Source organism: Carassius carassius, chromosome 46 (genome assembly GCF_963082965.1).
Source record: "Carassius carassius chromosome 46, fCarCar2.1, whole genome shotgun sequence".
Taxonomy (NCBI): Eukaryota; Metazoa; Chordata; class Actinopteri; order Cypriniformes; family Cyprinidae; genus Carassius; species Carassius carassius.
In genome coordinates, this window is record NC_081800.1 from 19,709,162 (window position 1) to 19,724,597 (window position 15,436).

The following is a 15,436-nucleotide window of genomic DNA, read 5'->3' on the forward strand; positions in this document are numbered from 1 at the left end:
CACAACTTTGCTCCTGGAAGACTTTAAGGTTGAGGGTCAAAGGTGAATGTGTCCCTGGCTGCGTCTGTAGTGAGGGAGAATCTGTAAACCAATACAACAGCACACAAATCATTCTCATTAAACTTAATTCTCAACTAAACTTTACAGAAAACGTCAAGGCTTCTATCCAAGTACTCTCTAAAAGTGCTAGAAAACAAACAGGTGTAGTAAAGTTTTGGAAAGTGGGGAAGAAAATCTCAGAGGAAGAAGACCACAAGTATTTCAGAAAGACATACTAAGATCTGAGCAAAAAAGAGCTCCAGAATGAATCATTAATGCCCATAATATATATAACCTGATTTAATATTCATAAACTTTACATACTGCTAGGAAATGTGTTCAGTCAATGCTGAGGCTAGTTTGGCTGCTGCACTGAACACAGTAATGTAAAGTTGCCCTCTGCTGGTCTAAATGCAACACTTGTTTTTTTTTATGCAGACACACATCCCCTAGTGGTTTCAATACGAAATGCACTTTTACTATAGTATTCTGAAACAGAGACCTGCACTCTTGCTGGACTAACAGAAGACCCATGGGACGGGTGCCGGTGGGTAGACACTCGTGTGTTTGCGCGAAATGCAATAAAAATGATTCTTCGGACTCCCACAAAACAGAAATATTTTAACATTAAATAAATTGTCATTCATCTACTGCAGAAAAGCAACAACAACAACCAATAAAAATGAAAAAGGATTAGCAGGTGAAATCATATGCAGAGTTTCTATTTCTGCACTGCACTGAGAAATGTAGCCAATCACAGACATGTCGATTGATTTCTGGAGCTAAATGGCCAATCAGAGGTGTTTAAAAGAAAAATTTAACTTCAGTTGCTGAAAATAAATTTACTAAGAGGGGAGAGAGAAGAAGATGGGGAAAGGGGTTAGAGTCTCTGGATCGAGTGCACAGTAGGTGGCGGTAATGCACGAAATTGGTGCGAATCGCCAAAAAAAGGGAAGAAGAAGAAGAAGTTGCTGAAAATGAACGATCCCTTTAAGTTGGAAATCACTCACCACTCAAAACGCTGAAATTTGTGTGCTCACAAATTATATTACACACGAAGTGTAGACATTAGTCATTAAATGATTCATTTCGTATATATTCATTGCATAATAACAGAGCTTTATGAGATCGGAATGAAATGAGATGACAGCTTTTTAGTGATTATAAAGGCGCTCTTTGCTCACATTCTACCAGGTCAAACCACGCACGCGGCAACATATGCTTGCTTTTCTGTTACAAAATAACAGTGGTTTGTAAATGCTGATGCTTTATATTGTATATTTTGTAACAAATATAGTATTGGGAGGGTGATTTTGTGGCTAAGCAACACAGAATAAAAAAAACAGATTGGGGAGACTTACTCCTCTCCTCATCAGGTTACACTGGCTACCAGTAGCTGCTCGCATCAAATTCAAGGTACTGATGCTTGCCAACAAGACGACCACTGGCACGGCACCAATATACCTAAACTCACTAGTTCAAACTTATGCGCCCTCTAGAAGCTTGCATTCTGCGAGTGAACGCCGATCCCAAAGAAGTTCAAAATCACTCTCACAATCCTTTTCCCGGACTGTGACCATCTGGTGGAATGACCTCCCAATCTCAATTCGAACAGCTAAGTCTTTAGTCATTTAAAAAAAAAAACATCTAAAAAAGTTTTTTTTTTTTTTGCCAGCACTTGCTGGCATTAGTTGCCAGACCAACTTATACTAGGACCTACCTTTTCTTTTCTTTTCTTTTCTTTTCTAATCTATATAATAATAATAATAATAATTTAAAAAAAAACACTGTGTACTACACTAGACTAAAACTTGTCATGGCACTTGTTGGTCTGATTGCTTTTATTGTTCTCATTTGTAAGACACTTTAGATAAAGCTTTGGGATGTGGTGGAACAGGAGATTCGCATCATGGATCTGCAGCCGACAAATCTGCAGCAACTACATGATGCTATCATTTCAATATGGACCAGAATCTCTGAGGAATCTTTCAAACACAGAGGGAATGTCAGCCAAGTTAAAAAAGTTAACAGCTTAAGTCATTTGTGGATTAATGCATATTGGAAACGCGAACCGTTTAAAATGATTCAGTTCGATTTGGTGAACTGGTTCAAGAAGATCCGGTTACATCGAATGATTCGTTCGCGAACTGGATATCACAAACTGCAATGTTTTGAACTCTCTCACAACAGACACGGAAGAGAAGACAATGCTGAATAAAGTCGTAGTTTTTGCTATTTTTTGACCAAAATGTATTTTCAATTTTTCAAATAATTCTAACTGACCCTATGATGTCACATTAGGGCTGTCAAAATTGCTCAAAATTGACGTTCGAATATTCCCTCTAAAAAATACACGAATATTCGAACTATTCGAACATCTGGTATCGCATGTTGTCAATGACGCGCATTACGTCAATAACAGGCAAAAATAATACAAAGAGACATAACTACTTGTATAGATAGTCTATTTAAGTTTAAACATATATGACAACGTATTACCTACAAAAACAAGGAAATCAACTAATGGCCAAGACTGCAGACCTCAAGCTCTCTCACCCTCACGTTCTCTGCGCATAATGGTTTAAATGAACAAACAAATTTTTGTGCAAGCAATTTAAGGTCGCGACTGTTGTCCCAAATATAGCAGGCTTCATTCAGTGATTGAAACAAATATTATTAATATTAATTGAAGTTTTAGAGCATATAGAACTGACATTGAATGCTCCGAGCGAGCTGTGCTGTGGTAAACATGGCACTTTTCCTTGACATGACACGATAAATAATCAAACCTCGGATCCATTGCTTGACAGAACTCCCCGAAGCGTGCCTCATCCGCGATACTGATCGGTCTCATGTCCTTACAAATGAACGAAATTATTTTAATCCGTTATGGCCTCTTGTCATGTTGCAGACAAAGAGCTTGCCGCGGGCAAGGCAAAGTAACGTTAAGTGTCAAGACGTGACTGTTTAGCTGGAGTTCCACACATTATGCCATGCTCATTTGGGTGCACATTTTTGAGATGTGACCTCATGTTGCTAGTTGTCGAATGGTATGCTAACTGTATCTTAAATAGCTTGCATACAACAATCTCGCGGGTCAACAATTTTACCTCATTTTCTCTGCTGCGGTCGAGTTGGGCTCTGCACTTGCTGGCATCTTCCATGAAGACGCGTCAACTTTCAGCAGTGATGCTGTGCCAGACAGTGCGACTCCTGTGAGGCTGTGACCTGTCCCTGAACCCTCAGGCGCGCTAGCGCGCCCACTCGCAAAGCAGACAACCACGCCTCTACTACCGCGGGCCTTTTTTTCCATATTTTTTTTTTATTCGAATATTAATTTTCACCTTCGAAATTCGTTTTTTTTTTTAACTATTCGAATACTTATTCGAATTTAGAATACTCGTTGACAGCCCTATGTCACATGGACTACTTTGAGGATGTTTTTCTTACCTTTCTGGACATGGACAGTACACCGTACACACAGTTTCAATGGAGGGACTGAGAGCTCTCGTACTAAATCTAAAATATCTTAAACTGTGTTCCGAAGATGAACAGAGGTCTTACGGGTTTGGAACGACATGAGCATGAGTCATTAATGACTTAATTTAGATTTTTGGGTGAACTAACCCTTTAAGACTGACTGAATTAGCACCTATGCATTTGAATGACACTGTTATGCTGATGAGATAAAGGCTGGGAAAATGCCAGTGTCTGGCATTTTCCTGATTCCATTTGCATGCTTTGTTTAAACTGTCTCCACCTCTATGTATCCCCCCTCCTTGAAATGTATATAAACTACAATGTATTAAGGTCTAGTTAGACTTTTGATTACTACAGCGCCACGGAGAGCGTTCTCAATAAAAAATTCTGCTGAAGATTACCCAAGAGTCTCCTGGTCTTCACTTATGAGTTTCCAACATAGGCAATCAGAGACACTGAAAACAACGGATCATGAGCTGCTCGTGTGTAAAAATAAATAAATAAATAACTAAAAAAACAACACAGTGTCTGTGTGTTTTTACTTACAATCTAGCTGTGCTTAAAGTTTGATCATACCTCAGTGATGTCTTTCAGCACCTCTAACATGTAGGGCAGGGCTGCAGGCAATGTACCCGCAGATGGACCACACTGTGCAAGCTTTTCTCTTTTTGCTGACTGTCTTTGTCGAATCACATCCATCACAGACAACTCCACACAGCTGCCCATACCTGGAGGAAGAAGTGGTGGTGGAGGACAGACAGGAGTTGAACTGAGGACAGGAACTACAGGAGTAGAGCATGGAGTGCCAGAAGATATAAGAGTGATGCATTAAAGGGTTCATATAATTTTTTTAACAATTTAGGTTCCACTTATCAATTATTATTTGAGGCAAAAATTACATTTATATTTAATGACCATTTTATACCCTATCTGACCCTTAAAAGGGTGCCAATGCATTATTAAATATAAAACTTTAATGGCCAATTAAGAAATATTTGTATAGTAAAATTCACAAGATCAATACATCCTTTATTAAACCGCTTTGTCGAATTTAATGCATCTTTGAGTAAGTGTCGAAATGCTGAATCAATTCATTCACTTCTAACAGCGCTTATTGGGAGCAGCGTCATTCACAGGGCAGAGCGTCGCGTCATTTAAAGGGGAAGTTCACGCGTCAATGAGTAACAAAGGAATAAGTAGCTGCATTCTGATGACTTTTAAATGACAGATCAAGCTTTTATATATGGTTTGGGGTGACAAAGGGTTTTATGGGTTTGACTGAAATAATAATGCAAAAACAATGTTTCAAACAACTAAACAAAAAGAGATAAAGATAAAAAGTAGTCTTTGACAATATCTAAACCTATTCAAATCCAAATGCAATGAGATTAATTTATGTGTGATGACAATTTCTTAGCAACTAGGATTGCACAAACTTTTTTTAAACTAAAACTATTGTTTATATATGGCTATACAGGCATCTAGTGGCTACATAATGGTATTACAGATGATAAATGGTGCCATATTTATATCTTAACAGTCATTTTACAAATAATGCGTTCAGATTTTATACTATACTAGAATGTGTTGGTGGGGGGCATCAGAGATTTTGCCTAAAAGACATCAAAATAGCTAAAAAGGACCCTGGCCAAAGATTCACAAAATCAAAATCAGACTGAAAAAAATAATCAGATTTTGTTATAAATTTGTTATTACCATAAAAATGCAAGCACTACACCAGTGGTATACTTAAAGTCTCCAAGTATTTAAATTAAGAAACTGTTTTAATTAAATGAATAATAAAAAAACCTATCATTAATGGATTTCTAAAAAATAATTAACTAATAAAATACTATTGATATAATAAAATCTGACTTGAATCTGACTTGAAAAACACATTAAAACCTAGATCTAAACTGAAATCAAATGAAAATGAAATGAAAATGGTTGAGAACCAGAACATCAAAGTTCAGACTTTCTAACCTTTTTACTTTCTAACTTTAGGCACTCTAAAAAGAAATTAACCATGTATGTGTCTTAAAAAATACAATCTGATCTCTGTGAATTTAGGTTTGTGGCTAAAATTAATTGGTAGAATTGGTAGCATATGTTACCTGCTGGAGCTAAGACTATCATAGCAATCTGTGTGCGTAGTCTTTGCAGTTCCTCTTCCAGAGCTGAGACCTTCTGCAGGGCCTCTGGCTGGGTGCCCTGTCCCAGCACCCTGACTCCCCTCTGAGCCGGTTATGGACAATGAACGTTTCAAACCCCAATGAGGGAATCTCAAAAGCTTTCCTCAATGGCACAACATTCCTGTTATAAACATGGTAAGATGTGAAGACACTGAACCCTCTCCATAAATCTTACAAAAATGACATACACACTTTGGTGAAGACCATAATCCAATCAGAAATCTCATAACAGGAGCAATTTCTGTTCAGAATCTTCCACCAGCCAAAGCAAATCCGCAAATGAGTGGCTGGAGTATCCACCCTCACATCAATATGGCCGTGTCGATTGAATGTCTGCAGAGGAATCTCGAAACAAAGAATCAGAACTCAATAGTGATGGTGCTCTTAAGTCCTACAAAGCCTTTTACATGCGAAGAGACTTTAAAGTGCTTCCCAAAACTCTTATTAACAATTCATATCAGCTGAATACATGCATGTCCTTACTCCTTTATAAAAGCATGCATTATGCTTGTGTTACAAAATGAACTAATCATAAAAATAATTATACTTCAATGTTATATATTTCCTTCTCATATGGAAAAACGGTCATTTGATTTTAACAGCTAAACAGCCGCTTTGAGATTTAAGAAAAAAACTTAATATAAAATAGGAAACTACTTGTCAAATGTTAAGTTAAATGTGCACTTGCTATATGAACATATTTTGATGTCAACATTTCCATGCATTTTGCATGCATATTATATTAGACTTAATTATTATTTATTACTTTATTTTATTAGACTTTATTTGATTTTATGAGTCACCATCTCATTATGGTTTACATTTAGTGTTCTAATTGTCTTTAGTAATTAAAATTATATATATATATATATATATATATATATATATATATATATATATATATATATATATATATATATATATATATATATATATATATATATATATATATATATATATATATATATATATTAATTATTAAAGTTGCCTGGGAAACTGAAATAAGTTGACGTCCTACAATTACTTTTTTTAATTAACATTATTAAATTTTTTCTGAAAACTTACTAATCTGAAAAAAAGAAAGAAAAAGAAAACAAAATGACTAAATCCTACACTAAAATTCAAACAAAAATATGCTCTAAAAATATGATTTAAAAAAATATTAAAGTGAAAGTGGTGACATGTGCCAAGTATGGTAACCTATACTCGGAATTGCTGCTCTGCATTTAACCCATCCGAGTGCACACACACACAGCAGTGAGAAGTGAACACACCGTGAACACACACCCGGAGCAGTGGGCAGCTATATATCCAGCGCACGGCGAGCAACTGGGTGTTCAGGGCCTTGCTTAAGGGCACATCAGCCATGGGTATTGAGGGTGGAGGAGAGCGCTGTTCATTCACTCCCCCCACCTACATCTCCTGCCAGCACCTAGACTCAAACCGGCAACCTTCTGGTAACTAGTCCGGCTCTCTAACCATTAGGCCACAATAATAAATACAATAGATAAAACTAAGAATATGCATAAAACTAAAAACTAATGAGTATATGATTTTAAAAACAAAATGCAAAGTGCAAACAAGAAAATACATGTTTACCTGAAACCACAGTCTGGGCTGAGAGGAAAGGGGTAGGTTTGTCCCAGTCATACGAACTATGCTCCGGTACTGTCCACAAAAAAAATTGCATTTAAAGGACCTGTAAAACTTTTATTTTTGTTTAAATAATATCATTTAAATAATATAAGCAAATATATTTGCTTTCTAAATTAATTTTCACTTCACCATGTCAGATGGCACCCCAAAGTATTCCAGGACGCAACTCAAGAGGTCGGCGGTGTTTTCCAGCAGAGACGTTTGACTGCTTCCAGGCTTGATTTCTGCTGACAGACGAACCAACACCACACTCAGCATTCTCTTTGGGTGAGCTCGTTTGTGATTGGTCGGGAGAGAAGGACTGGCGCCTATAGCCAATTGGCTTTAAGGATTTAGAAACGTTGTCAAACGGTGCCTTTAACCAATCATTTTGTTTGAACAGAAGCAGTGGGAAGTTATGTGTTCGCTGTTATAAAGTAACGGAAGTGGTGAGTAGTTCACTGTAATTTTATAAATGAATCAACATTTTGCACGAAGTAGGTTTTTGAGAATGATATGTAAGACGGTTAAAATGTATAAAAAAGGATTCTCTCAATTACAGGAATGTAAATTTACGTTAAACCAAAAACTGAATTCCAGCGATGTAGCTTTCATGCTAACAGACTAACTTACTGAACCGGTTGTTTCAGGGTTGTTGGTGTCTTCAGCGTTTATGCTGTAATTAATTTTTTTTCTGTTAAATCATAGAATTCCACCGGTAATATTATTGGTCAAAATTTGCTTTTGATAAGTATGTATATTTTAAATGTCTTTGAAAATGTTTGTGTCTTTATTTACTGTGGACATTTACGTGGCTGGTGTGAATGGTCACATGACCGGAGCTGTTGCTGTCTTTGAAAGATGTTGTTTATGTCAAAGCTCCATAAAATTAACCCTGTAAAACATGCCACAATACCCCTGCAAATACTATATTATTTAGTACATATACTATGTAAACGCTCTATTATTGTACAATTAAAAAGTGTTCCTCATACAAAATGTGTCCGGTGGAAAAAAAAGTCGGTTTTGAATTAATGAAAAGATTGGAATATGTTTTAGTTTTACAAGTGGATATATGTAATAATATATTTTTCAAATATTTAGTTTTAATATTTTTTGCTGTTACAGGTATCCACAAAAATGATGGACGCATTATCAGTAGTCACACAGCTGCGGGACCTGGCGTCAGAACCACAGAATCGGGAGGCAATTGTTCAGGACCAGGGTTGCCTTCCAGGACTAGTGCTGTTCCTCGACCACAAAGACCCTAAAGTACTTTTTGCAACCCTCCAGGTACACCCAGATCTGATTTGTCGGTTCTGAAGTTCTTGTCACACTTACAAAGAGCCAGTTGTGATATTAAATCATGTTTAATGTCTTATGGTTCTTGTACTGAATACTTAAGTCTCGTTTCTCCTTAGACTTTGCGATACCTGGCTGAATCACCTCGCAACATCAGCACCATGAAAAACGAGCTTGGCATGATGGTGAGCCTGGAGATACTGGTGCAGAGGTAATTTAAGTTTATTTATTGAAAGAGAAGTTGTTGTTTTATTTGTAATAACTTAGTCAACCTGAAATCAATTTATTTTTATGTAATTTTTAAAAACTTTTTTAAATGTCTATATAGTTTTTCTACATCTCTTTTATATCCTTTTCTTACTTTTCTACTGTTTGAAGGACTGGTATGACGACTGATATTACAGACCTTGCAAAAGAGGTATATGATGTGTTGAGTGCTCAAACACAGAGACAGACTGGTCAGACTCCAGAGCAACAGAAGAGGAGGAACAAACCCCAATTCTTCATCAACAGCTCCAACAAGAAAGCAAAATCAGTTACCCTGCATATACAAGGCTTAGATGGGGCAGTATGTACCGTAACCAAGCTTTCACACTTGCACTTTGTTGGTCTTACCTGGGTCGTAAAAAACATTTATCTCGTATTTATGCTGATTACAGAGTAAAATCATGTGGCATTGTGTTGACAGGATCAGAGAGGTGTGTGTGAAGAGGCCCTTTTGAGGGTCAAAGGTGTAATCAGCTTCACGTTCCAGATGGCTCTGAAGAGATGTACTGTTCGCATCCGTGCTGACCTGCCCACTGAGGTACACATTATTCCTCTTTCTGTAAGCAGAGAGGAAACTAATAAAAGTAGAATTGTTTTTGTGAAATGCTAAAAGCAAATATCTTTTATCCAGAGCCTGGCCACTGCCATTGCTGCCACTAAAGTGCTTTCAGCTAAGCAGGTAGTGAAAAATGAAAATGGAGAAGAGGTGGGTGTTTCTGTTGCTTTTAAGCATGTATTTAAATATTTTTTATAGTGAGAATGATGATCCAGGGCTTAATATCTTGGTGATGATCTGGTAAGGTCTGATTTTTCACATGCCTTGTCTTTAAATTAATAAATATATACATAATTGGTAATTATAACTTTTTTTTTATATATATACATTTTATTTTATTTCATTCCAATTTTATATACAGTGGGGAAAATAAGTATTTAGTCATCCACCAATTGTGCAAGTTCTCCCATTTAAAAAGATGAGAGAGGCCTGTAATTTTCATCATAGGTACACTTCAAAAAATCCAGAAAATCACATTGTAGGAGTTTTAATGAATTTATTTGCAAATTATGGTGGAAAATAAGTATTTGGTCACCTACAAACAAGCAAGATTTCTGGCTCTCACAGACCTGTAACAAGTTCTTTAAGAGGCTCCTCTGTCCTCCACTTGTCATCAGTATAAAAGACACCTGTCCACAACCTCAAACAGTCACACTCCAAACTCCACTATGGCCGAGACCAAAGAGCTGTCAAAGGACACCAGAAACAAAATTGTAGACCTGCACCAGGCTGGGAAGACTGAATCTGCAATAGGTTAGCAGCTTGGCGTGAAGAAATCAACTGTGGGAGCAATTATTAGGAAATGGAAGACATACAAGACCAATGATAATCTCCCTCGATCTGGGGTTCCACACAAGATCTCACCCTGCGGGGTCAAAATTACCACAAGAACGGTGAGCAAAAATCTCAGAACCACACAGGGGGACCTAGTGAATGACCCGCAGAGAGCTGGGACCAAAGTGACAAAGGCTACCATCAGTAACACACTACTAGTTGAAAGTCTGTGTTGCCCAAAAACATCACTGATCTAGAGGAGATCTGCATGGAGGAATGGGCCAAAATACCAGCAACAGTGTGTGAAAACTTAAGACTTGCAGAAAATGTTTGAACTCTGTCATCGCCAACAAAGGGTATATATCAAAGTATTGAGATAGACTTTCGTTAATTTGCAAATAAATTAATTACAAATCCTACAATATGAATTTCTTGATTTTTTTTTTACATTTTGTCTCTCATAGTTGAAGTGTACCTATGATGAAAATTACAGGCCTCTCTCATCTTTTCAAATGGGAGAACTTGCACAATTGGTGGCTGACTAAATACTTATTTTCCCCACTGTATGAATGTATGTGTATATATATATGTATGTGTGTGTGTGTGTGTGTGTGTGTGTGTGGGTGGGTGGGTGGTTAAATGTGTGTGTGTGTTTCAATAGTTTTATGACCCATAAGCTTGCTGTTATATATTTACATGGTTATGGTTACAGGTTCTCATTCCACTCAGCACCTCTGGCTCAAAAGTAGAAGAGAATTCCCACTTGCCAGATTACCTACCAGAGGACGAGAGTCCTGAGAAAGAGCTGGACCGCGCTGTGTCTCGTACTGGTGCTAAACAAGACACCGGTGGCAGCTGGCTGAACACAGCAGCCAGTTTCCTCACTAAAACTTTCTACTGGTAAAGCTTGAGTTTCACAGACTTTTCCTGTCTGAGTTTGGACCTCAACATTTTTTTAAAGAGGGATCAGTATAGAAGAGAAAGTGGCACTGCTATCAGAGCTTAAAGCACTAATGCGAGGTTAAGGAACTGACAAATGTGCTTTATCAAGCTACAAAAGGTGTTGTTCAGTTTATGAGCACAACCTTTCACACAAAAGTGTGCATGTGAAATCTCAGCCACATCACAACTCTGCACTGTTATATAGACTTTGAGTTCATGTTGTACATTTATGTATATAAAAACATGTTTTTCAGTTTCCACCCTTTCAGGAACAGAAATGTTCCATTTCTGCTGTCATGTTTGTGTGTTGTATCATCTTTCCACCTGATTTCTTGTAAATATTTCCATTTTGGTTCGTTATAAGGGGGAAAGTATCTATGTTGAGTCTCATCTAATAATGGAAACAACTAAAAGGCAGATTAAATGTCTACAGCTGTGTAAAATAAAGGTTTGGAAGGAAGAAGTCTGTACTGATCTTTGTGGTGTCATTTAAATTTAAGTGTTCAAAATATGGGCTTTCATGTTGAAATATAGATACCCACACCAAATAACTTAGTCTTTTAGTGTTGTAATATGGATTATTAATACAAACAAAAAAGTTAGAGGATAAATTATTTTAAACAAATTTTCTAAATGAATGACATATACAAATATGTGTGTAACTTAACGTTTTACAGTATAAATGTTTCACCATACAAAAAAAAATGATAGCATTCATTTAAACTACATAAATGAAAAACATAACCAAAAAAAATTTATGCAAACAACCTTCATTACTGCTTCAGAGCTACTTATAATGTACACTATTCTCACCATGGAGTGCTTAAATCTGGTGGATTCATTAAAATGCAGTTGACCTATGCACAATCTTTCTTCAGTTAAAGTTAATGTCTGAAATTTCAACGGATGAAATGGAAGAAAAATTAATACAAGAGAGTGAACCCTGAGAACTATAAATACACAAGAACGGGTGATTAAACCACACGTCTGGACACAATGAGGGGTTGATTAGTGAACAAACACGACATGAACTAAAAACATGACATTTCAAAATGTAAGACTGATATGAACAAAAGTGAGACAGGAGAAAGATTTGGAGAAAAAAAAACACCAGTGCTATACAGGTATATTATGTACCACTAATTATTAATCCACTTGAACTCTCAGTAAGAGATTCTGATCAAATATAAATATGTATTCAAGTATGTTCAAAAGAATATATGACCTAAAGTATACTGGCTTGTAGAGGACTTTCTCTTAATCTTTCATTTCAACATTGATGTTGCAATTTACAAAATACAGCAAAAGAATGAGGAACCACTTAGTTAAATTGGAGAAGTTAACTGGTTTCGTACATTGATGTGGGTTTGAAAAAAAAAATAGTTTATTAAAGAAACTTTTTTTCTGTGGTTAAACTATACACTATTTTACAACTGGCCTCATGTCACTAACATTGTGTACACACACGTCTTGAAACGCTGTGATAAGTGCAGTGATTGTTAGTTAATTCTTTAACATATTTCAAAAACATTATGAGTATGAGTATATAAAAATGACTGTATATCCATGTATACTTAGAGTAATGCCATGTGATTTTGAGAATCTGTCTGGTCTTGAATTACTCATAGAAAAAAGTAACAAAACTGGTTGCCAAATCAGTAACAATACTTTGGCTTGATGTATTATGCAAGTGAGTTTTTCTTTGAAATATGCCATTGTGTATGCCTAGTTTAAATTAAAAAATGACGACAACAGTAAACGCAAGTTTATAAATGACACACCCAGTTAAAGAATTAGATATTCTTGTCTCTCTTGTTGACATCGTCAGTAAAGCGGGTGTAATCTAAATTAATTAAAGAACTGTTGCCTTCTTAATATCATGCATTCTAAGCAAGTTAAAATTATTATTTTATTAAGTTTTGTACCACAGTGATGCTGCTGATAGTGTGTCTGTGCTTCGTAAAGGACAAAGATTATTATATCAAGTAACTGCGTTTTAATGACAACGTTTAAAAATGAACATCCAATAGATTAGAAACACTACTAAACAACTGAAAGCCAAAGTAGACAAGTATTCTTATTTAAGAGTCAATGACAGTTTATTATAACTCCCAGGCATCGACTGTAAAATTAAAACACACCTTTTAAAGTTTAATTCACCTTAATTCGTAAAATGATTTTAGGCCAAGCCCAAAACTTCTGCCAACATGGCGGAGAGGGTGATATCGAGGGGAGGGGCTCTGTACCATGTTACCATGACGACAACTCCTCAACTCTCAATATGCTACATCAATATGTCCCCAAACGTCCGCTCATTCTACTTTCACTTCAGTGATTTCGCGCCTGTCAATCAATGATCACGTGATCATGAGGGGGCGGGTCTTTTTCTTTCATGACGGCTTTCCAATCAAATGTTTACAAAAACAGATGCATGCGGCATTTCAGTCATAATTTAATTTATTTCAACATTTTTTTTTTCTGTAACATTTTATGTTATTTATAGGAAATTTTTATTTTGCTTGCGTTAGAGTTTTAAAATATAATTTTTTGACACAAAAATTTGACACATTCAACAAATAGGCTATGTTAGTTTGTGCCCCTACTGACCTTTAAAAAAAATAAGTTTCTACTAATAGCCTAAATAATTTAATTTAATAAAATTAATAGCATGTTTTATTTTAAGAAATGGAAATGGGCTATATCATTAACGACTAGTCACTAGCCTAACTGAGAGGCTTATTTTGCAGACCATATGATAAAGCCTAGCTTAATTTTTATGCAAAAGTTACACAAAATCAGGGGTTTAAAATGTTTAGACCAAAAATATAACATAGCTCATATTAAATTTAGTTTGATGGTCTGTGAATTATTTCAACAGTGAATTCAATAGAATGGACATTTAATTAGATTTGAATACTCACCTGAATATATTTGCACTCCAGTCTTTCAGACGCCCACCTGGGGTGAACCTGGTGCGCTGGTATCCAATCAGAGCTGGAGTCCGGCCAAACTCAACCACTGGGGAGCTCATTCAAGAGAGGATGTGCGTATGCAGTCCTGAGAGCCTGATCAGAGTGCACGAACACGCCAGTGAAGACCATGAAGCCGAAGTCGCTCTGTGTCCCTCGGCTTGGCCTCTTTGAGGACGTTACCGACAGATACAGGCGGCAGGTTATGGAGGTAAATCAGTAGCTAAACTTGAGAGGTTGAAGATCTGAATGTGAGAACTTGTCATATTAATATTTGTATTTGTAAGTTAAAATTTACACTCACAGCTCTGATGTGAAGAGTTGAATCTTTCAATTTGCACACACAGACAATGATACTTCAGTTTCGCTGCACAACTGTCTACTACTTGGAAATCCTTTAAGTATTTAAACCACTTTAAGTTTTTAAAAGTGCGGATCTCCTGGATCTGTGAATGAAGCCATGTTGCCTCACCACCAAAGTAGCTATTTTCAAATGAACTGTTTTGCGTTTAAACCCAATTGTTCAGATGATTTTGATCTGCTGCTCAGATTTACCAAATGCCAAAGCACTGTGGAAAAATAAATATCCTCTAACAGCCAAATCATTTTATTAATTTTTTTTATCAATAATTAAGCTTTTTCAATTATTTATTTAAAAACAAAACATACAATTCAGAAAAAAAAGAATGAAACAATTAAATAAACTAGGTAAAAAAAATCCCATAACACAACTACCAATAGTAAGAGTGGAGAGTATAGGAATAAAAATAAATAAAGGGGGACCAGATCTTTTTATATAACACGTTGCAATTTATCATTACATCACTTGCTCACCAATGGATACTCTGCACTGAATGGGTGCCATCAGAATGAGACTTCAAACAGCTGCTGAAAACAACGATAATACACAAGTAATCCACACGACTCCAGTCCATAATTTAACAGCTGTGTGTTTGTAAGAAACAAATCCATCAAGTGTTTTAACTTCAAATCTATGCACGGATCAAGGACCATTTGCTAGTGAAAACAACCTAAAACAGTTCTAAACAAATATGTTTGTGGATTTTGATCTGAGAGAACAACAAGGAATGGACTTTTTCACTGGAGGAAATGACAGTTTTAGGACAGAAATGATGGTTTAAAGTTAAAATGCCTAAATGATGGATTTCTTTCATTGCCCATTCATTTCAGAGGATACACTGGTGAGCAAATGATGTGATGCTAAATTTCTCCAAATCTGTTCCGATGAAGAAAGAAACACATCTACATCTCGGATGGCC

The 15,436-nt window shown here is 36.2% G+C and overlaps 1 protein-coding gene across 1 annotated transcript in view; it reads left to right on the top strand.

Moving 5' to 3' along the window:
* Positions 1-11,650, top strand: part of LOC132129196 (armadillo repeat-containing protein 1-like) — a 428,278-nt gene extending 416,628 nt beyond the window's left edge. The window contains exons 2-8 of the mRNA XM_059540698.1: positions 7,765-7,795; positions 8,475-8,639; positions 8,768-8,859; positions 9,027-9,216; positions 9,337-9,453; positions 9,547-9,621; positions 10,958-11,650. Of these exons, the coding sequence (XP_059396681.1) occupies positions 8,487-8,639; positions 8,768-8,859; positions 9,027-9,216; positions 9,337-9,453; positions 9,547-9,621; positions 10,958-11,149 (819 nt within the window). The 5' untranslated portion in view covers positions 7,765-7,795; positions 8,475-8,486 and the 3' untranslated portion in view covers positions 11,150-11,650. The remainder of the gene's footprint in view (positions 1-7,764; positions 7,796-8,474; positions 8,640-8,767; positions 8,860-9,026; positions 9,217-9,336; positions 9,454-9,546; positions 9,622-10,957) is intronic.
* Positions 11,651-15,436: the final 3,786 nt, after the last annotated feature.